General features: G+C 39.2%; 2 protein-coding genes across 9 annotated transcripts in view; one reads left to right on the forward strand and one right to left on the reverse strand.

Annotated features, from left to right (window-relative positions):
• Positions 1-13,186, reverse strand: part of FGD6 (FYVE, RhoGEF and PH domain containing 6) — a 112,503-nt gene extending 99,317 nt beyond the window's left edge. For 2 of the 3 annotated variants that reach the window (XM_028532628.2, XM_036019426.1), the window contains exons 1-2: positions 12,881-13,182; positions 2,056-4,480 (exon numbers count right to left, since the gene is read on the reverse strand). In XM_028532628.2, coding sequence (XP_028388429.1) covers positions 2,056-4,480; positions 12,881-12,896 — 2,441 coding nt within the window. In that variant the 5' untranslated portion in view covers positions 12,897-13,182. Of the gene's footprint in view, positions 1-2,055; positions 4,481-12,880 lie in introns of all 3 variants that reach the window. The other variant, XR_004901672.1, reaches the window with a different exon arrangement.
• A 175-nt stretch (positions 13,187-13,361) lies between these two features.
• VEZT (vezatin, adherens junctions transmembrane protein) overlaps positions 13,362-21,609 on the forward strand; it is a 65,730-nt gene continuing 57,482 nt past the window's right edge. For all 6 annotated transcript variants that reach the window (XM_028531800.2, XM_028531802.2, XM_036019430.1 and 3 more), the window contains exon 1: positions 13,362-13,498. In XM_028531800.2, the coding sequence (XP_028387601.1) occupies positions 13,463-13,498 (36 nt within the window). In that variant the 5' untranslated portion in view covers positions 13,362-13,462. The remainder of the gene's footprint in view (positions 13,499-21,609) is intronic.

Below are 21,609 nucleotides of genomic sequence, written 5' to 3' on the forward strand. Positions count from 1 at the left end.
CTCATCTATTCAATGCTACTTACAAAAGGTTCAATTTTGCAGACAAAACTGTTAGTCTGGTCCTATGACTGCAAGCTGCTGATTGAGCTGGCACATTTTAGGAGTGTCAAGCTTGTTTTGGGCAACCTGCTTGAGACCTAAAGAAAAATCTCTGTGGAAAGCTAAATTCAAAAGCAGAGCTCACCCACTCTTCATCAAACTGCCCTACTTGACCGCCTGCAACCTGTTCACAGCAGCCCTTGGTTTCCTGTGGCTTCCAGAAAGAACCCTTCTTCATGGATGCCAGCCAGCTGACCTGGCTGGCTGTGTACTTTAACCCCTTCCAACCTGGTTCTCCTCAGCCAAGCAGCAGTGCTCCTAATTGCATAAGAAGCATTATCAGACAAAGAACAAGTTCCAGAAGTTTTATAGCTTGTGTTACAGAAAATGACGAACTCTTGGGATTTAAACACGAAGGCCAACAGGAAACTTACACCAAGGGCCAAGACTCCAATTTCAAGACAAAAAATTCATCTCAGCTAAGGAGAGCAGTATATCGTAAAGATGACAAATTCATTCCCACCACACACACACTATACAAAAGCATGTTAAAAGGATAGTACCAACAAAACTGTTCCATGAGAGAAGGGCAAGCATGAAAAGTTATTTTTTTTAAAGTTGGATAGCTAACTCTAATTCTCCATGGAAATATTTATGCCAACGAAGAGGCTTTTGTTTAGGTACTAATGTTCAGAATAGCATCAGATACAAGAGAAGTTAGGCAACGGAGGTAAGTCATCTTTTATGAGTCACAGAAGGAAGGGCAAAAAGGATTGTGAGTGAAGAAAAATGTTAGGACATCTGAAAGAACAATTTATTTTACTTGGTGCACTAAGATTTCATTAGATAATTTTATTCATTCGCTCAATAATCCTTTTTTTAGGCCTTAGTATGTGCCACATATGTTAATATTTCTACAAAAGTCCCATTTTGAGACTGAGTATTCAGAAGCTTGAAGTTAGTGACCTAAGAAGACGATGACGACTTCCAAAAGGGCCTATGAGCTTTGTGTCAGATACAAAACCAACACTTTAAAATACAATGCAAAGGCTCCCTTTGACTGTGGAGAGAGAAGGGAGCAGCTGCAGTGGTTGCTTCCTTTGCCTCTTTTTCATTCATTCTCTCATGTATCCAACCAACATCTACTGATCCTTATTAAGCCCCTTGCTTGGACTCCGGTAGGAGTCCAAGAAGATATGACCAGACTTCTTCCTGGAGCTTAAAACCAAATACAGAATATCAGACACACTAGTAAGTAATCAAGACAGACTGAGAGAAGGGCTGTCAGGACAGCAGAACATAACCAGGAAGTCAGAATAGGAAGTAAATATTTCCTACTAAGTAACTGTACCAGCTTTCTGAAGCCAATCATTGCTGAGCTAGACCATCAGGGATGGGCAAGGTTTCAATGAGACAAATGGAATAGGTATACTAAAGGTAGAAAGTACCTATACAAAAGTGAGAAAGGAGAGTAATTAATGTGTTTCCTGCATTTTTCCTATATCCATCTGAAGTTAATAGACTTCAACAAGTAAAATAACTCCTCAAGGAGTAGTAACTTTTGCAAATTTAGAGGTTTCACCTGACCAAGGACACCGTAAATAAATGCACATATTTCAATAGCCAGATGTTTTACACCTAGCAAATAAAGCTCACTCAGTTGGCCAATGTCTTCCCATTAGCTCCAGCTATATCTTCTAAGTTGGGCCTTGGAGGCCCTGGGACCTCTCTGGTACAGTCCTTTTACATGTTTCTACTACTACTGGTTCAAATTCTTTGAATCAGCTACCAACGTCAACTATTTCATGCTTGCAAATACCCATTCTGACTATATGATATAGGAGGCTGCACTTTGGAATGATTTAATATATAGGTAACTAATCCACTTTCTCACCAAGTGGTTTTTAAAATCTCATGTTTGAGATTTTACCTATCATACACGGTTGTGGAAGATTAATTTCAGTGATGCATGTAACAGTGCAGTGATGCAGTACATATCTGGCACCTAAGTGTTACCTGGAATGCTGATGTCTCAGTCCAAGTTGCAGCTGGCCACCTGGAGCTTCATATGGCTCTTCTACCTCATATACATTTGTATCAGCGTCCTCCATGCTGCCGGAGTTCTGCCTTTCCAACTCTGGTGATTTCCCTCCAGCCATAACAAATGGCAAGTTCTCATACTCCGGTATTTCCTCATAATGGCGTATGTTTTCATACTCTGGTGCACAGCCACTTGCATCAGATTTGCAAGGTGCCTGAGATGCTGCCTCCCTAGAGAGTATTTGATCATCCAAAGACTCAGCCCTTGGTCCATTAGTAGTACTGGTCTGACCCCGAGACTTCTTCCTCTTCTTTTGGGATTCAAGGCTGTAGTTATCTGCAGAATGTGCTTTGATGGGCTTATTTCTCTTCTCTTCTACTAACAAGCCATGCCAATCATTTTCAATCACTTTTCCCTCTCCACCTGAGAGGCTGCCAGCGGTTGTATCTTCAAGTTGGCTACTCCTGGACCAAAATTTCTGGAAGTCAGTCTTCGTGAAACAGATGGACAGCTTCATGTTGAGCAACTTCTTTAAAGAGATTTTCTTTTGAGAGTCTTTGCAAGGCTTAGTGCACCTTTCCGTATCCATAGCAGACAGTGATTTTGCTCTAGGCTTGGTCAGGGCAGTGGAAGGCTCACTATTTGAGGATATGGTGATAGACTTTAAGGATTCTGGGTTCCCTGAAAAGGGTAGAATAGGATGAGGTAATTTCCACACTGGCTTCTCTGAAGTCCGTTTAGGCATATCAAAGGAGGACAACACACCATGGTTTGGGGTACACAACTGTCGAACGTGGTTTCCTTCTGGACCCTTGTCTGAATTTGTTTCTTCATTTGAGGGATAAGAACTTTTGTCCACAAGTTCCTCTGAGGCAGCCTTTTTAAGCACTCCTGCAGCAGGCAGGCTGTGTCTTTGAGGTTTTTTGGGGACAATTCTTGAGGAACTTCCATCTTTTATTATAGATTCCTTTTGCACCTGAGGGACAGACAATCCTAGGTTACAGGTAGGGGGCAAAGGTTTGTTGCAAGCTAATTTCAGCTGTTTAGGCAGACTCATAGATAGAGTACTGCATCTTATAAAACTGGTCCCTTCGTCCACAGCAGGTGACATACTAGAACCATCTACTAACTTACTGTCCGAACTCAAATTAGAGTCTGTACCTGAAGGAGGTGTCATTGTTTCAGAGGAAGATGTTTCATGACACACGGCTTTCTGGGAATCAACTGAATTCTGTTCGTTACTGTTGGAGTCCACATCCAATTCACTTTTATTTTCTGGTTTCACTTTGCCAACCTGTTCCTGATTACACAAAACATTCTGATAAATAACATCGATCTTATTGTTTCTCAAACTATCTTCAAAAAGACAAGAAGAGTTACTGTCTAAATTCCCTGGTTCTTCAGTACTTTCACTAGGAGCGTCTATGTGCTTTTGACGTAACAGGCGTGCAGCCCGTGCCTTTCTGGGCTTGGGAGTTGGAAATTTTGTAGTACATGGTACTAGGTGAATTTCCAAGGGACCAAGGTCTTTGACTTCTGATTTCTTACTATCTCCATCTGAAGATAAAAAAGCGCTCCTTTTACCATTTGCCAGAACTTCTTGTTCAGGTGAAGGAAAGCAAATACTGCTTTTATCAGTGCCGCCCTGGCCAGTTTCAAGACTTTGAAATTCATCGATGGGAAGCTGTAGGTGGCAGTGATGATCAGGAACCTTTTCAAAGCTGGACAGGGAAGGCGACAAGTCTGCAAATTTAATTCTGAACTGTCTGTTGGAATAACAGCCCTCATTCATTTCTTGGCTGTCTGTGGATCTGTGCTTCTGTGAGGAAACAAAAGGTGACGTTCGTTGTGTTAAAACATCTTTAAGCTTCTCTTCCAGGATGCTAGCCTTTAAAACAACGGCACTCTGGCTCTTGACCATTTCACCATTAGAATCACTTCTACTCTTTGCTGTTACAGCTGAAGAGGACTCATCGACTGGACTATTTTCTAAATGTTCAGGCATTTCTACGGGCTCTAAGACAAGCCCCTTTACACACAAATTCTCTCTATTCCCAACCTTATGGATACACTCAGAACTGCAGGAACACATTGGTAAAGTACAACCACTGCTCTGATGCTCTACGTTTGTGCAAGTAGAGTTGTCAGTGCTTTCGGGTAATCCCTGTTTAGGTTCTTCCTGATTCACTATGATTTTTCTTGATGGTGACTGCCCGATGTCACAAAGAGGCGAGCTCTTCAGAACTTTTGGTTTCGGGGCTATTGCTGGTTTGGTTTTCTTTGTTGACTGCAGAACACTGGAAATCACAACATCAGGCTTGGGTGCAACAGGAGGTGGAGTTGGCTTGTTATTAGCCACCACAAACTTTGGCTTGGGTGCCACTGGTGGCTTCTTAATCTCTAAAAAGAAAAAAAAAAGGATGAAAAAAAAGCACCAGATGATAAATGATTATATTTGATAACTTTTACTTTTGACAATATGGTGAATTTGCAATATTAGTCTTGAAAATTCCTTAAATTGCTCTTCAGTTCTAGGGTACATTTCTTAATAAGTCCAATATGGTTTTTCTTCTAACTCTGGAACAGATAACCATTATCTTTAGACAATACTAAATGAAATAACTGACTTCTGCTTGAGACCTGAATAGTAGGAGAAAGTATTTCAGTTCATCTGCTAAGTGCTAAGGGTTGAATTTGCCTAAGTTATTTGTAGGACACAGCTCTTTTTTTCCAATGGCGGCCAAAAAGTAGAATAATTTTATTAAATAAAAGATTTCTGTTTAAAGAAACCAAGAACAAAGTTACTAAATAATAGAACAGAAGATATTTGCAATATCTGAAACAACCAGGGATTACTCTTTCTAGGATATGTAATAAATTTCTGCATATCAACCAAGAGAAAATGTCAACCCAGCAGAAAAATGGTCCAAGGATATGAATAGTAACATAGAGGAGAAAACTCTAAAGCTAACAAGCACTGTGTAGAGATGCTTAAAATCATTAATAATCAGAGAAAATGCAAATTAAAACAATAATGAGATCTCACTATATACACATTAGACTGGCGGAGTTAAAAAGCTGGATAATGCCAAATGTTGGAGAGAATGTGACGATATAAGAACACAATCCGGTGCTTGAGGTAATGTGATTGGTACAGCAATCCTGAAGAGCAATCAATCAGGCAGCTATAGTCAAATTTCATATGTCAAGCCTGAGAATGAAGGTACCTGATGAGAAGGGCTCCCGGTGACTAATTAGGCTGAAATTTAAAAACAGGGGCCTCTCCCACAAGTTGCACTTTAAGGAGAAAGAAGCCTGCATTGAAACGCCTGGCTGCTGGCAGAATCAGCCTTGTATCTATTTTAACCAATAGTATTATGACTTTCCTTGTCCAATCAGAGCCATGCTACTGTATCCTCATTCTCGTCTTCACCAACTAGCCAGAGTGGTTTCATTCTGACCAATCAGGATAGAGCTATTTGGACCACAGACACAACTCTTTAAGCTTTTTGTGTGAATAAGCACTATTCTTCGATTGCAATGATGTATGGTAGAGGTAATACAAATGTCTTTATCAATAATCCATGTAACTAAAACCCCAGAACAATCTTAAAATGAAATACAGAAATGAGAAATTTAAAACTAAAAAGTAATTCTTCTCCATGAATCGAGAACCATAGTAAACTTGGTATTTCTCTGTGCAGGGGCTGTCCATGGGGAATTTCCATTGTAATCCTTCATGGGGCTCAATCCTAGGTCTAATCAATCAGTTTCTGGGGATAGAGCCTAGACATCTGTATATCTTTTAGGTTCCACAGATGATTATATTGTATAACCTTCATTAGGGTATTCAAAAGATGACCACAATTTCTAGTCTTCCTCAACATTATATAAAAAGCAGACTTCCAGCCAAGATGGAGGCATAGGTAGATACACTTTGCCTTCTTGTACAACCAAAAGAAAGACAACAACAAATTGAAAAACAAAAAATAACCAACTGCTGGAAAATCAAACTGTATGGAAGTCTGACAATCAAGAAGTTAAAGAAGAAACATTCATCCAGACTGGTAGGAGGGGCCCAGACAGACAGCTATAGGACCAGGGTGGGTGAGGCAGCCCCTGGCAGAGCAGGTGGTCCCACATTTGCATGCAGATAAACTGGAAGGAACAACTGGGGAGCCAGATAGATCACACAACCCAGGGTTCCAGTGCAGAAAAATAAAGCTTCAAAACCTCTGACTGAAAAAACCTATGGCAGATAATGCGGCGGGAGAAACTCCCAGCCACACAGGAAAGTTCACTGGAGAAACTCACCAGGTCCTAGAATGTACACAAAACCAACCACCCAGCAATCAGAACAAGAAGGGCCCAATTTGTTTGTGGGTAGTGGAGGAAGTGATTGAAAGCCAGCAGAGAGCTGAGTAAGTGTTCCCTCTTGGGAACACTTGTTCCCTCTTGGACCCCTCCCCCACACACAGGACCATAGCACAGCAATATGGTTGCTCCGCCCTGGTGAATACGTAAGGCTTCGCCCTTTACTACATAACAGATGTGCTTAGACAAAGAAATATGACCCAAATGAAAGAACAGATCAAAGCTCCAGAAAAAATACAACTAAGAAATGAATGAAGAGATACCCAACTTATCAGATGCACAGTTCAAAACACTGGTAATCAGGATACTCACAGAATTGGTAGAGTATGGTTGCAAAATAGAGGAAAAAAATGAAGGCTATGAAAAGTGAAATAAAGGAAAATGTACAGGGAACCAAGAGTGAAGGGGAGAAAACCGGGACTCAAATCAACAGTTTGGACAAGAAGGAAGAAATAAACATCCAATTGGAACAGAATGAAGAAACAAGAATTCAGAAAAATGAAGAGAGGCTTAGGAACCTCCAGGACATCTTTAAACATTCCAACATTCAAATCATTGGGATGCCAGAAGGAAAAGAGGAAGAGCAAGAAATTGAAAACTTATTTGAACAAATAATGAAGGAAAATTTCCCCAATCTGGCAAAGGGAATAGACTTCCAAGAAGTCCAGGAAGCTCAGAGCCAAAGAAATTGGACTCAAGGAAGCACACACCAAGGCACATCATAATTACATTACTCAAGATGAAAGGTAAGGAGAGAATCTTAAGAGCAGCAAGAGAAAAGGAGACAGTTACCTACAAAGGAGTTCCCATAAGGCTATCAGCTGATTTTTCAAAAGAAACCTTGCAGGCAAGAAGGGGCTGGAAAGAAGTATTCGAAGTAATGAAAGGCAAGGACCTATATCCAAGATTACTCTATCCAGCAAAGTTATCATTTAGAATGGAAGGGCAGATACAGTGCTTCCCAGACAAGGTCAAGTTAAAGGAGTTCATCATCACCAAACCCTTATTATATGAAATGTTCAAGGGACTTACCTAAGAAAAAGAAGATCAAAATATGAACAGTAAAATGATAACTCCCAACTATCAACAACTGAACCTAAAAAACCAAAAATTAACTAAGCAAACAACCAGAACAGGAACAGATTCACAGAAATAGAGATCACGTAGAGGGTTATCAGCAGCAAAGGGGAGGGGAGGATGGGGGAAAAGTTACAGGGAATAAGAAGCATAAATGGTACGTACAAAATTGACAGGGGTAGGTTAAGAATAGTATGGGAAATGGAGAAGCCAAAGAATTTCTATGTATGACCCATGGACATAAACTAAGGTGGGGGAATGATGGTGGGAGGGAGGTACAGGGCAGAGGGAGAAAAGGGGGAGAAAAAAATGGGACAACTGTAATAGCATAATCAATGAAATATATTAAAAATAAAAAGTTATTATAAAAAGTAGTTAATGAACACTTATTATATGCCAGATTTGTACAGATCTGCTCTTAGACTAGAAACCTAATAAAAGCTTCACACAAAAGACCTATAAAATAGAAAGATATACACTGCCTGAACATCAGTTCTTTTTAGTTTTTTTAAAGTTTTTCCACCTACACTGTCACTTATCACCCACTCACACTTCCCCAATGAAATTTAAGATAAAATATTTTATCTTATACTTTTTATATTTGTTCCTCCTTCATGATCTAATAATGCTTAATAAAAACTTAATTTACTGAAAAATAAAAATAAATTTTTCAAAATATCTTCTGGATATTGTTTAAATACTTGAATGCACAAAGGCTGAGACACTTCATTTGGTGATGAATTTCTTTTCAACAAAGGAAATTAGTCACAACACTCGGGAAGATATTACATGGAACAGAGTTAAAAAAAAAAAAAAAGAGTAGGGTGCTCTACTTCCTTTTACTAACCAAGAAAGAATTTCCCAGACTTCTAATATTATGGGTTTAACCAAAATCATACGATAAGAGATGCCTTCTCACTCAATATAATGTCCTAAATAAAGTAAATAATAAAATATTTTCAAAATAACTTAATATACATTCCCAAAGCTTTTTACAATTCAGTTATCTATTCAATAAGCATGTTATCAGTTTGTTTGTTTCTTAAGCAGAAAAAATGTAAAGCCCTTAGAAGCCTAATGCTAAAGTTTGGTAAAATAATCCCTTCAATTTAACTTTCTTTTTTTAAGATTTTATTTATTTTTTTAGAGAGGGGAAGGGAAGGAGAAAGAGAGAGAGAAACATCAATGTATGGTTGCCTCTCACATGCCCCATGCCCGGGACCTGGCTTACAACCCAGGCATATGCCCTGATTAGGAATCAGGGCCTGCAACCCTTTGGTTCATAGTCCAGTGCTCAGTCCACTGGGCTAATCAGCCAGGACTCAACTCAACTCTTGATCCATTAAGTCAATTCTTAAGAGAAAGTATAAATGCCCTAGGCCACCTCCAAACCTCTCATCTTACTCAAGATAATGAAAATTGACACTGTTATCACGTTGATTTCATTTCTGTAACCATTTTTTTTTAATCTTTACCCAAAGACATTTTTCCCCCTGTTGCTTTTAGAGAGGAAGACAGGGAGAGAGGTTTTAGAGAAAAGGGAAGAGAAAGGAGAAAGGTCAATGCAAGAAACATGGATCGGTAGCCTTCCTTGCCTCCATGGAGGAACCCAAATGCATAACCTAGGCATGTGTCCGGAAGGGGGATCAGATCTGCGACCCTTAGTTTTGGGGGATATTGCCCAACCAAGTAAGCCACACTGGCCAGGGCATTTCTGTAACCATTCATTAGGGGTCCTACCTCTGGGATTTTTGAAGGAATAAAAAGAGAATTCATTGTACAAGATGGAAAGGGTTCTGGAGATTGACTGCACAGCAGTATGAATGTACTTAACATTACCAAACTGACACTTAAAAATGATAAAGTTAATAAATTTATATTATATGTATTTTGCCACAATTAAAAATCTTATTTCATCAAATTAAACTTTTACTTTCTGAATCTTGCAGCTTTGTCAGAGGCTTCCAAGTCATTTAACCAGTCGATTTTTTTATTTTTAGTTAAACTGTTTTTTAATCACTGATACCAGTTTTACTCTTCTTTAAATGTGTTTTGTGCCTAGGTCTGCTTCTAACAGACATAAATCCCTGTTCTCTTTAGTGTCCTATAAATTAAATTGATTACATATTAGCTGTGGTTGATTCCCAACAAATGTAGCCCATTAAGGGCTACATTTATGTACCTAATGCCCTCAATGCACACTTACTGAATTAAATACATAACTGTGAAGTTTGGCTTACCACTTTAGTTAACCACCTATTGGAGGAAGCTAGTAACACAACTTAGGGAACTGGCTAACCTAACCACTTGTCTTGTGGCAGATCTAGCTGCCTCACTTTCCTTACTTACAAATGAGGAAGCTGAACAGAATTGTAAAGCCTATATGATTCTGAGATGGTAACTTCTGAGATATTTGCTTCAGGAGAATCCTTATATTCTCCAGCCCCTTTGCCCTGTATGATTTTTCTTTATTAGAACTTTGTCTCCACCTCTAGAAAGCAAGATCCAGAAGGATAGGCACTTTTGTCTCATTGTGATGTCCCCAAGGGTGAAAATGCGTCCCTGCAAACGGTCAGAAGTGCCACATACACATACTCTTTAATATGTCTCAGTAACAGGAAACTTCTTTCTTTAAAAAGTCCATATCTATTTTAATGTAGGATATTTTGAAAAGTAGCAGGAATCAACTTCAATAGAATTATTGAATAAGTTCTTAATTATCAGTAGGAACAAGTATTCAACTAAGTCACTGGTACAGAAATATCTGAAATCCTTCATTATTACTATCATTTTTTTGTGTGTGTGGCTCTATCATGAAAGAAACACAACTCAAAAAATAACAAGGCATTATATTATGGTCTGCTCCAATGTCAAACTCTTGAAGTACATGATATTTGGAAATGAATCCAGCACCTTAGGATCTTAATACTGTATCAACAGTCAGACCCAATGCTTTTTAGAGCTAAGCAGCAAATCTTTTATTTACACAGCTGTTTGGCTCCAGGGAACAGTAAGGTAAGAAAGTAAAGCACTACTACCATTTCACTAACATATTACAAACATACTGTCATCTGTTACACACAGATGGCTGCAGTTCACATGCACACTTTGTTAGCTCTTGAACCAGCTATATAGGAAAGCACAGGCACTAATGAGACCATGACCTGTACAAGTTCAAAAGGATAGAAAAAGTACCTCTCCTTCTAAATATACTGATTAGAATAATTCTAAAATCTCTACTACAGGCCTACTCTTTCACAGATGCAGAAAAACAAAGTAAGCTCTTCTTCAGGATGCTTAAAACATAGATGTTCTACAATATTTCTCTTACTTCCTTAAATTAAGCCAACCATCCCAAATACCAATACCACAGTATTAGATTAGATGTAAACAACTCCCCAATTGCAAATAACTTTCCTAAAGTTTTAATGAACCTGATTATTGTTTCAAAAACCATAAACAGCTTGTAAGAATGATAAACACGCAATTTTATAAGAATGGGATGGAAATAAAACCCAATTCTCTTCCATATTTCCACTTAGACATGAGAAAAAATTAAAATAAATCTTAACAGATGGCGAACAAAAAAGTAGTTAATGCTTCTCAGCAAGCAATGCTAAAAACCAACTAACTCAGCTAAACACAGGAAGTATCCCTCTTTTAAAACACCACAAAAATGCCTGTGGATTTCTTTAATTGTAAAGTTGATAAAATATAAAAATTGCTTGCATTATTTTAGGGTAATGCGAATCAAAATCACTATTTTACTATAAAATTCCTAAACAAAATCATAAACTTTCTGACTGAGCCCTAGGTCAGGTTTCAAATTTCAATGTCAAATTAAATGCTTCTGTAACTGTTCATTATAAACTGTTAGGACTGGGATTGAAAACTGATGCATATAAGGTATAAGTATTTTAAATGTGCTTGACACTCCAAAGAAGAAAGAGCTAAAATTGACTGGAAGGATTTAAATCCAACCACTTTAAATTTAAGTTATTTAGACTAGCTCAGTAACAAAGAAAACTTGAATAAAGGTGAGCCACAGAAATTTAAGATGAAAATAATTCACCTCAAGTAGAAAGCCTCCCTTTGGTTAAGAAAAAGAGTTTATAAATAACATACAATGACATCTACACAGACATGTAACATCAGAAAGGAAAGGTCCACAATTTCTTCAAGAACGCTACTACACAAATACTTCACTCTTTGCTTTCTTATGACTATTAGCTAACTTTTTGCTTAGTTACCTGTAATCTGATTACACCTAGCAATGCAAACTTCAATACATTGAGGCTTTAGAAATAAGACAACTTAGAACATTTACGGTGCTACTGACAGTTTCAAATTGCAGGAATTTAAAACAAATGCCAAGAAAAGCAAAGAAAATTTAATCTGATACTTAAGTGGTGATTCCAGAAGTAACTTTGAGGCAAAACTTTACACTCTTTTACTATAAAATTCCTAATGAAAGTTTATTTGTTTCGTGGATGAAACTAAATTTAAAAACCTTACTACTTAATACATTACATCGTGGTTTAAAAATGAACTTGTGTTCTTATAAAGTACATTTAAAACCACTTCAGCAATTATTTTGGAATATAAGAATTGTTCCTTAAGAATGTTGAGAAAACACAATGTACAGAATTGCTCAAAATCCACACAAAGATAAACACTTTGTCATTTGTATGAAAGGAAAGCACTATCGGTGGCAGAGGGGAAAATAAGGCTTTGTTTACACTAACCAGGTAGAAATAAGAAAAAAATCCATTAAAAATTGGGTGGAGATAAGCAAAAAATTGCCATCGGCAATTCTATCCCTCTGCTTCTCTGGTAAGAGGAAAAAACACCAGGATAGGAGTAACTATGTTGAAACCTCTTAACCTAATAAATAATAAGCGTCAGGATTTTAAACCTAGTCGATACTAGGTTAAAGCAATTCAGCAGCCGCCGAATTCAACACTCTGGGAACACTGCCCCTTCTTAGAATAACTGATTTCTTAACATGGTCATCTAAACTATTTTCGCACGCAAAGGCAAAGTCGCTCAAATGTTAGGAGACAAGCAAGCGTGCTCTTTACATTTAGCGTTTCACCTGGCGCAGAGCCCCCGACACGGGTTTCCTTTTAAAGAAAGGTCCCAAGAGCTACACGATTTCCAAACAGCCTCTCTTGGCAGGAAGGGACAAAACAAGGCGGCCGCAAATGCCGTCTGCTCCGCACTTGCCAGTCCTCGGGAAAAGGAGAAGGAACACTGCTAACCTAGCCCAAGGAGAAAGTTGCTCCAGAACCCAAGACTAACAGCGCTCGCTACAAACTTTCCAGCGGCAGCGCGAGCGCCGTCACTTACCCGCGGCAGAAGTCATGATTCCCTCAGGCAGCTCGCTTCCCCGCTCGCCCCCTTCAATCCATGCTCCCCTTACGGTCCATTGTTTCAAGAGGTTTAGGCAGAAAAGCAAAGCTCCAGCTATGCCCACATTTTGTCCTGCAGCTCCACCGCGCAACCTAAGCGCCGCACAAAGGATGCACCCGGCTCCAGGGACCCTGCGGAGATCCCGGGCGCGAGCCGCAGGCGGCGGGCACGAGCAATGCTCACCGCGCCTCCGCCGGCGCGTGCCCTACTCGAGCGCCTTAAAAAAAAAAAAAATCAGTGCTCCAGGCGCCCCCTACCAGTTGCAGCTGTAAACGGCGGACAAAAGGTCCAGCCTCCGCCAATCAGAGGGCTCGAGTTTCATCTCATTCCCGCCTCTCCGTTTTACGGGATCATCCTCTGCTCCAATAAGCGTGTCTGAAAAGGGGCGTGAATTGCGAGGCATGCTGGGAGTTGTAGTTTTCTGGACACCAGGGAATCGGCGAAGTGGAAGCCTGGGTGCCTCCAGTTCCCCCGCCCTCATTTCCCATCGTGCTGAGGCGGGTGGCATGGCGGAGAAGGATGACACCAGAGTTTGACGAAGAGGTGGTTTTTGAGGTAAGAGGAAAATGGCGGTGGATGTGGATTGCCTTTGTCTGAGAAGGATGAGGGCGAAGACGAGGAGGCAAGCGAGGGACTGATCCCGGGGTGATCGGGTGACGCTCTTGCCGCCCTCAGTCACCGAATCTCGGCGATTTCTGGGCCTAGTGTTGGCTGCAGCCTGACAGGTGTAGCACGAGACGCCCTCTCCGCAACCAGCTTCAGCCTCCGCCTCCGCCTCCACCTCTGGCCGGCCCAGAATTCCCAGGCGGGCGGGTGGACGCGAGCCCTGCCTGTTCCTTCCCCGAGACTGATAACCCCTCTGGGGGACTGCCCCTGGCTGGGGCGGGGCACAAGTGTGCGTTTTGGATACTCGCCAATGCAAATTAGCCTCCTCCTTTTCCATCCTTGATTTTTTGGGTCTTTATCCAGGAGTGCTTTAGATCTCTGATCCTGGTCGAGGTGTCGCCCTCAAAATGCAGACAGCAGGTGCCAGCTTTCTAACATGGTTTAAAATAAGTGTGTGGGACCCACTGTGAGTGATTAGGGCTGGGACATCTGAGCATCTAGGTTAAATTCTTTTGTCCTTTTCTGTTGCGCTTAGTGTAGCTAGTTCTGGCAGAAGGCTCCGGGTGTGTGTGCTTTTGTGTGGGGCTATTTTAAGACGTTCTCTGCCATCTTGAATGAAAAAAAAAGGGGGGGGGCGAGTCTTTTTATTGACCTTTATTTATCAGACACAGGTGGAAACTCACCACCCCTACATAGGTAAATTGTTTAAAAGTGTGTTTTCCCTTTGCACATTCAACTACATTTTAAGATATTTTTAAAAACATATGGCCCATTCTGTACAAAGGGAGAGCTGGGCTTAAACAGTATAGAATGATAAATGTTGAAATATGTGCAAACTGTCATTGGAGGACTGATTTGGAAACCGCTACCTGCTCTTGTAGCCTCAGAGAGTTACCTATGCCCAGTAAATGCTGCCAGACGTGAATCTTGAACTGTGGATCTGATTGGACAGATTAAAGGGAGAAAATGCAGTGCAGGGAAAGAAAGGAGAAGATGCCAAGGTTGGGAGGTGCGAAAGTACCTGATGTGGAATTTTCAGGGGTGTGAGTGTGGGAGGGTCGCTACATAAAGTGATTTGATGTGGCTAGAATGTAGAAGTAATGGAAGATAGGGCAAAATTACCAAAATGAAGAGTCTGGATTCAAAGTGCTCTCTAGGGAAGACAAGAGCCTGAATTTTGGAAATGAGAGAAGGAATAATGTAATATTGTAATGGCTTGGACAGATACTTCTAAAGTCAAGTCGAAGAAAGAGTTACAGATTGAATGTGAGAACTAAAGGAGAGATAAAAATCTAGGTTGCTTAGATTTCTAGAAAAAAACTGGGTGGATGTTCTTTTTTTTTTCCCTGTTTTCTTAGATTTCTGAATGTAATAATAATAAATGCTCAAGGTATATTTCATTGTAGGAAATAGGCCACAAAATTAAAATCATCCATTATCTTCTCATCCACAGACTGCCATTATTAACATTATAGTGTGTGTTCTTACAGACTTTTTTCCATGCAAGTGTATGTTTAAGTGTGTGATATTTTCTAGCACAAAAGATATTATAGAATTCTGTATGTATTTTTAAATTAAAGTTATCATGAGTCTTTTCTTATTCATTACTCTTTGAAAACATTATTTATTGCATTAATATATTTATAATAATGTAACCATTTTCCCATTATGGGATGATTATATTGTTTTAAAATACTCATTATAATCAATACTGACATAAGACTGTCTTTAATTGTAACTATGAATTTTTCTTAGATTAATTTCTAGAAGGGAAACTAGTGAGTGAAAAGGTGAACAATTTTTAAAGACTGAATGCAGAAATGTTGCATCAACTTAAGTTTCCATTAGGAATAAGCATATTAGTTTCACCAAATCCTCCTCAACAGCCTTCTTGTTTCCTTTAATCTTTGCTAATTTGCAAGGAAAAAATAGCATTCCATTGTTCTAATTTACATTTTGTGCATTTATTGGAGCCATTTTTATTTCTTTGCTTAGACATTTCTTTTTGTATTTAGAACCATTTTTCAGCTGGATACTAGCTTCTTAAAAATTGATTTGCATGAGTTTTTCAAATGTTATGTATAGAAAAAATTTTCAGCTTGCTATTTGATTTATTTTCATATGAATGCATTAAATTTTATGACAGCATAATATTCATAAGAAAAGTCCACAAATCATAAATGCTGATGAATTTTCACATGTGAACACACCCATATAACAAGCACCCAGGTCAAGAAACTGAACATTACCAGTATTTTAGAAGCTTTCTCTTGCTGTCAGTCATTTCTTCCCACCCCAAGGATAACCACTATTCAGACTTATAATAACTAACTTAGATTAGTTTTGTCTATTTTTATAGTGTACACACTGTGAAATTGCATTTGTATATGCCCTTTCTTTGTCTGATTTTTTTTTTCCTCTGGTTTTGTTTGCTTGTTAGATTCATCTATATTGTTATGTGAGCATTTTTATTTCTTTATAGTAATGTGAAAATGTGTCCATTTATAAAAATCCATTCTGTTGATGGTCTTTGGGTAGTTCCTAGTTTGAGACAATTGTGAGTAGTGTTGTTGTGAACCCTTTAGTGTATGTGTTTTGTTGAACATATTTCTGTTGGATATACAAGATCTGTCTAGAAGGTACCCAGCCCTGTAATATAAAAATTAGAGACAATAATTGAAGAAGACATAAGATACAAGAAACAATTGTACTAGGACAAATGATGCCTCAGTCCCCTTCAAAATAGGCACCTGGGACCTCACACTGTTCTCCCAATTGCCATCAGCTGCCCTGTCATATTTTCCTGAATCTCATCAGCAGTCTAAAATCTCTTCTCTTTCAAAAGTGATTTTAGTTTTGAGAAAAGCCAGAAATTGCCGGATGCCAAATCTGAGCTGCAGGGAGGCCGAATCATCTGGGTGATTTGATGTTTCACACAAAAAAAGTCTGCGTGATACGCGATGCATGAGTTGGCACATTGTTGTGATGAAACTGCCAATCACCAGTTGCCCATAGCTGCGGCCTTCTAAATCATTCAAATAGTTTCTGTGGAAGAATGTTCAAGCTTAATGCAAAATTTGATGCGGATTCATTGCTCTACTTGCTCAGCCATTTTGAATGTGATGGCCACACTACACGTGCTCACTCAACTGGTATCTACTGCCCCCACTGAGTTAGTACAGTGGAGTTGTCATTATTCACACATGTGCATTTCAGTCCACTCTCCTTGGCTGCCAGGTTACATGGGTCTCATGCAAACTGTTCGTGTTATATTAACAATGGCTGGACTCTTTTCCAGACAGGCCTCGTATACGTAGAATTGCAATTGCTGAGTCATAGGAAATGCATAGTTCACCTTTTGCAGATACTCCCAAACGTATTCTAACGTGGTTGTACCTGTTCATACTCCTGCCAGCAGTATTTGAGAGGTCCATTTGCTCTACATTTTCACCAACACTTGCTAACATCAATCTTTCTTTCTATCATTGCGGTGGATGTGTATGGGGGGAGAGCATTTTCCCAGGGAATTGAGTCTTTTTAATTGTTTATGAACCCATTCTATATCCACTTTTGTGAAGCCACTTCACATGTTTGGGGTTTTGTGGGTTGGTTGGTTTGTTTGTTTTCATATTTCTCTGTTGAGTTATCTCTTTTTCTTACTGATTTGAAGGAGTTCTTTATATGCTGGGTGTAAGTCCTTTGTTGGATATTTGTACCTCAAGATACAGAAAGAGATGGGAAGCCGCCTAATTCACTTAGAAGGCAAGCAATAAAAATGTTCTTGGATTTGATGATCATTATTGTATTGTAAAGATGTCAGTTCTCCTCAAATTAATCTGTAGATTTAAAACAAGCTCAATCAGAATATCAGTAGGTTTTGTTCATTTATTTTTTTAAATTTTTAATTTTATTTTTCTATTACCATTTAATCCCCTTATACTCCCCTCCCTCCTGCAGTCTCCATACTGTTGTCCATGTCCACAAGTCCTTTCTCCTTTTTGCTCTATCCCTCCACCCCCTAACCTCCCCCCTGTGTTTATATATTTTTAATAGTTTATTTTTATGGTATTTTTTCCATACCATTTATCCCCAATATAGTCTCTTCCACCCTCACCCACCCCTTACCCCCCCATAATTACAACACTGTTGTCTGTGTTTGTGAGTCCTTTTTCTTTTTTGCTGGATCCCTCCACCCCTCCCTCATCCACTCCCCCCAGAGCTGTCAGCCTGCTCTCTATCTGCAAGTCTGTCTCTATTTTACTTGTTAGTTCAGTTTGTTCATTAGATTCCACCACATATTAGTAAAATCATATGGTATTTGTCTTTCTCTGACTGGCTTTGAAATTGACAGCTGATTCTAAAATTCAGAACTACAACCTACCAAGAATAGCCAAAGCAATCTTGAAGGAAAATAAAGCTGGAGGGTTTTATGCTATCAGATACCAAGACCTATTATAAAGTTAGAGTAATTAAAATATTTTGATATTGGCACAAGAATGGTCAAATTGACCATTGGAAAAGAGCATCCAAAAACAGAGCCATGCATACATGGCAAAGGCAACATTGTAGTTCATCGGGGAATGGATTGTCTGTTCAGTAAATGCCAGGTTAACTGGACATCCATGTGGGGAAAAAAATATATTGACTTTTGTTTGATACCACACAAAAAGCAGTTTGAGATGAATGGGAGGTCTAAATGCAAAACATAAAATAAAGATTTTAGAGAAAGCATGTGTCCTTCCACTAGGCAAATTTTTTTTTAAGCACTAACCATGGAAGAAAGAGGTTTAATTGGGTTATAACAAAGGTAAGAGCTTCTGTTCATTGAAAGACACTATTAAGAGATTCTTGCTGAAAACATGCCAGGGTAGTCAGACATCACCTGGGCAGGGGGATGGTAGAAGATGAGGAACTGATATTGAGGTCATTCAGATGTGGAGACTTGTGCTAAAATGCCTTAACTGGGTTCTTGCTAGTACTAGGCTTTGCAAGGAAGTGTACAAATGGATTTAGGCAAAGGTTCTGGAGCCTGGCTAAAGTTTGGTTAAGCACCATGACTGGTTTCATGGAAGACAATTTTTCCATGGACCAGTGGGGGGCGAGGGGTGGGGGAGGTTTTGGGATGATTGAAGTGCGATAAATGCATTACATTCCATCTTACCTCCTGCTGTGAGGCCGAGTTCCTAACTTTTTTAACTGGTACAGGACGGGGGGCTGGAGGTTGGGACTCCTGTCTTAGGGAAAGTAAATTATTTTTAGGAATGAAAGGGACCTTAAAAGAATAGATGGGAGATGTGATAGTTTGTAACAGAGTTTGTCTGGGTGTATAGGCCTCCTAGCCTTGCTTCTTGTAATAAAAGAGGTCCTCTGTGGTCGAAGAAACTCCCAGAGAGGGAGGGTATTTACGACAATGGAGTTCCTTTTGGAAGATTTATCTTTCTTTACGCAGATAAGGGGAGTTCAGAGAAAGCCTCCCCCTGCATTGCTGTTTTCAAGTGCCTACAACTGAAAATAATCAATATAGCCCTAAGTGGCACATTCTGAGGTGACATATTTCTGCTATCCTTTAGGAATGATCTGTTCCTGGAGGGTATTGCCAAAGTGGTCCTTAAATTACGTAGGCCTTTGCTGGGTATAGGGAGATGCTGATCTCCCGATTCCATTTCTTTCATGGTTGTTGCTTAGTTCCAGTGTTCTATTTTGGGGAATATTTTTATTGTTTTTTGTTTGTCTGTCTGTTCTTATTCTGAAAGGCAGTGTAATATAGTTGTTAGAAGAGTGGACTCTGGAGCTGTACAGCATAGGAAATTCTAGCTCCAGTATTTATTAGTTAATGTGACTTTGAGGAGTTCACTTAACTTTTCTATGCTTCAGTTTTCTCAGTATTAAATAGAAATAACAGTACTAATCTCATAGAGCAGTTGTGAGTATTAAATGACTTAATATATGTGAAATACTTAGATGAGTGCCTGGCACATTGTAAGCATTCGGTAAATGTTAGCTTTTTTTTTTTTCCTTCAGAAAATTGCTTTTCATCTAAGTTTTCAAAGTTATTGATATAAAATATTCTTAGTAGTTTCTCAGTTTCCGTTTTATAACACTAGTTAGATCATGTTACATATGTTTATCTATTCCCTCTCCCTTTATGTTGCATAAGTTGGCCACCGTATTGACTTACCAGATAGATTTTTAAAAGAGTTATTGGTTTTGTTTGATCAGCTCATTTGAATGTTTATGGTTTTAAATTTATTTTCATTTTTTACTTTTTTCTTTAATTTCCTTTCTTTTTCTTTGTGTTTGTTTTTGCTCTTTTTTCCCCTAGCTTCTTGAGTTAAAGACTTTAAGTACTAAAAGTAATTTTTAAAATTAAATTTTCCTATGAGTGCTGCATTGGCTATATCATGAGCTTTAAAAAGTGGTTTGTCTCATGGGTTTGTAATTTCCATTTTGACTCCTTCTTTAGGCCGTGGTTTATTTAATATACAGGCATATGGGTAAGGGATCAATGTTATTGTTAGTAATGAGTTTTCTCCGTGTGCCCATCCAGACCCATAATTCCATTCTGCTCATTATGGAATGCATCACATGTATTCCCTTGTCCTATGGATACTTTTGGGTTTAGCCAGTAAGAAGGACCTGCAAGTCCAAGGTATATATTAATCCGTTCAGGATGTTATAACAAAAATACCATAGACTGGGTGGCTCATAAAGAACAAAAATTCATTTCTCACACTCCTAGAGGCTAGTAAATCTAAGATTAAGATGGTTGTTCTGATGAGGGCCTGCTGCCTGGTTTATAGATGGCTGTCTTTTCCCTTTGTCCTCACTTGGGCATGGGTGAGAGAGCTCTCTGCGATGTCTCTTACCAAGGTGCTGATTCCGTTCTTGAGAGCTCCAACCACATGACCTAATTACTTCTCAAAGCCCCCACCTCTAAATACTACCGCACTGGGGATTAGGTTTCAACATACAAATTTTGGGAGGACACAAATACTCAGTTTATAGCAAGAGGGTAGGAGAGAGAGCACTAGAGAGATGCTCCCTGAAGGACCACCATTCGGCGGTGATTATGTTCCTGTGTGTAAAGCCACAACTCTTGTTGGGGCACTCCTTTGGCTGCAGCTTTCTCAGGGCTTCCATGACACTGCGTCTTTTCCTTGGCCTTCAGGCTGTTGCTACTGCCTGGGTCCTTCAGTCTTCCCATTGGTTGCCTTCACACTGCTTACAGCATTGAAAATAAATGGTCATTGCTTTAAACTTTTCAGTTATCCCTTTTGAGTGTCATCTATTTCTTCCAAAGTCTTTCTGCAAGATGACTTCCTTGGTTAACAACTGTTTTGCTGCCCTTTTCTGTTTTTTAGGATTAATTCTTGTCCATTTTCATCCATGGCCTCTGGTTTTGCTGAGAACTATCCCTTATCTCTTAGTGCTGAAGAGCCTTATATGAAATGGCTGTTAAAGTATATTCTTGGCAACTGCATACCTTTCACAGTCTAATTCTTGCTGGTGCAGGTTTGTGGACCTAAGAGTTGCCCTAGAGCAATGATTTTCAACCATTGTGCTGCAAGAATTTTTAAAACATGCAATACCTGACTATTTAGTCAGGAGCACTGACCTCTTTTCCCTTAGATTGTCAAATAAAAAAAAAATGACAACAGCCAACACAATAGTTGTCCTGTGTGAATGAATCAAAATTGTACCAATATTTTTGTCAGATCAGCAAAATATATATTTTTTGGTGTGCTGCACAAGTTTAGTAATAGTTTATGTGTGCCATGAGATGAAACAGGTTTGAAAATCACTGCTTTAGAGGTTGAATAATTGCCAGTTTTTGTAGGATTTTGGTTTCTTTGGCTGTATAGTTTCCTGAGATGTAGTAGGTTTCCAGCCTGTTTGCTTTTGGGTAGTTTCATACACAAATAACCATAGCTAAAGAACCCATTGTACATTAGTTCTTAACTCTGAAGTGTGTAGATTATTCATTAGCTGTTTTTCTTCCTCTCAATCAACTAATGGCAACAATAAGAGGCTTCAGTGAAGAGGTACCACCTCTTATCCTA

The sequence above is a fragment of the Phyllostomus discolor genome, chromosome 2 (assembly GCF_004126475.2).
Source record: "Phyllostomus discolor isolate MPI-MPIP mPhyDis1 chromosome 2, mPhyDis1.pri.v3, whole genome shotgun sequence".
In the NCBI taxonomy this organism is placed as follows: Eukaryota; Metazoa; Chordata; class Mammalia; order Chiroptera; family Phyllostomidae; genus Phyllostomus; species Phyllostomus discolor.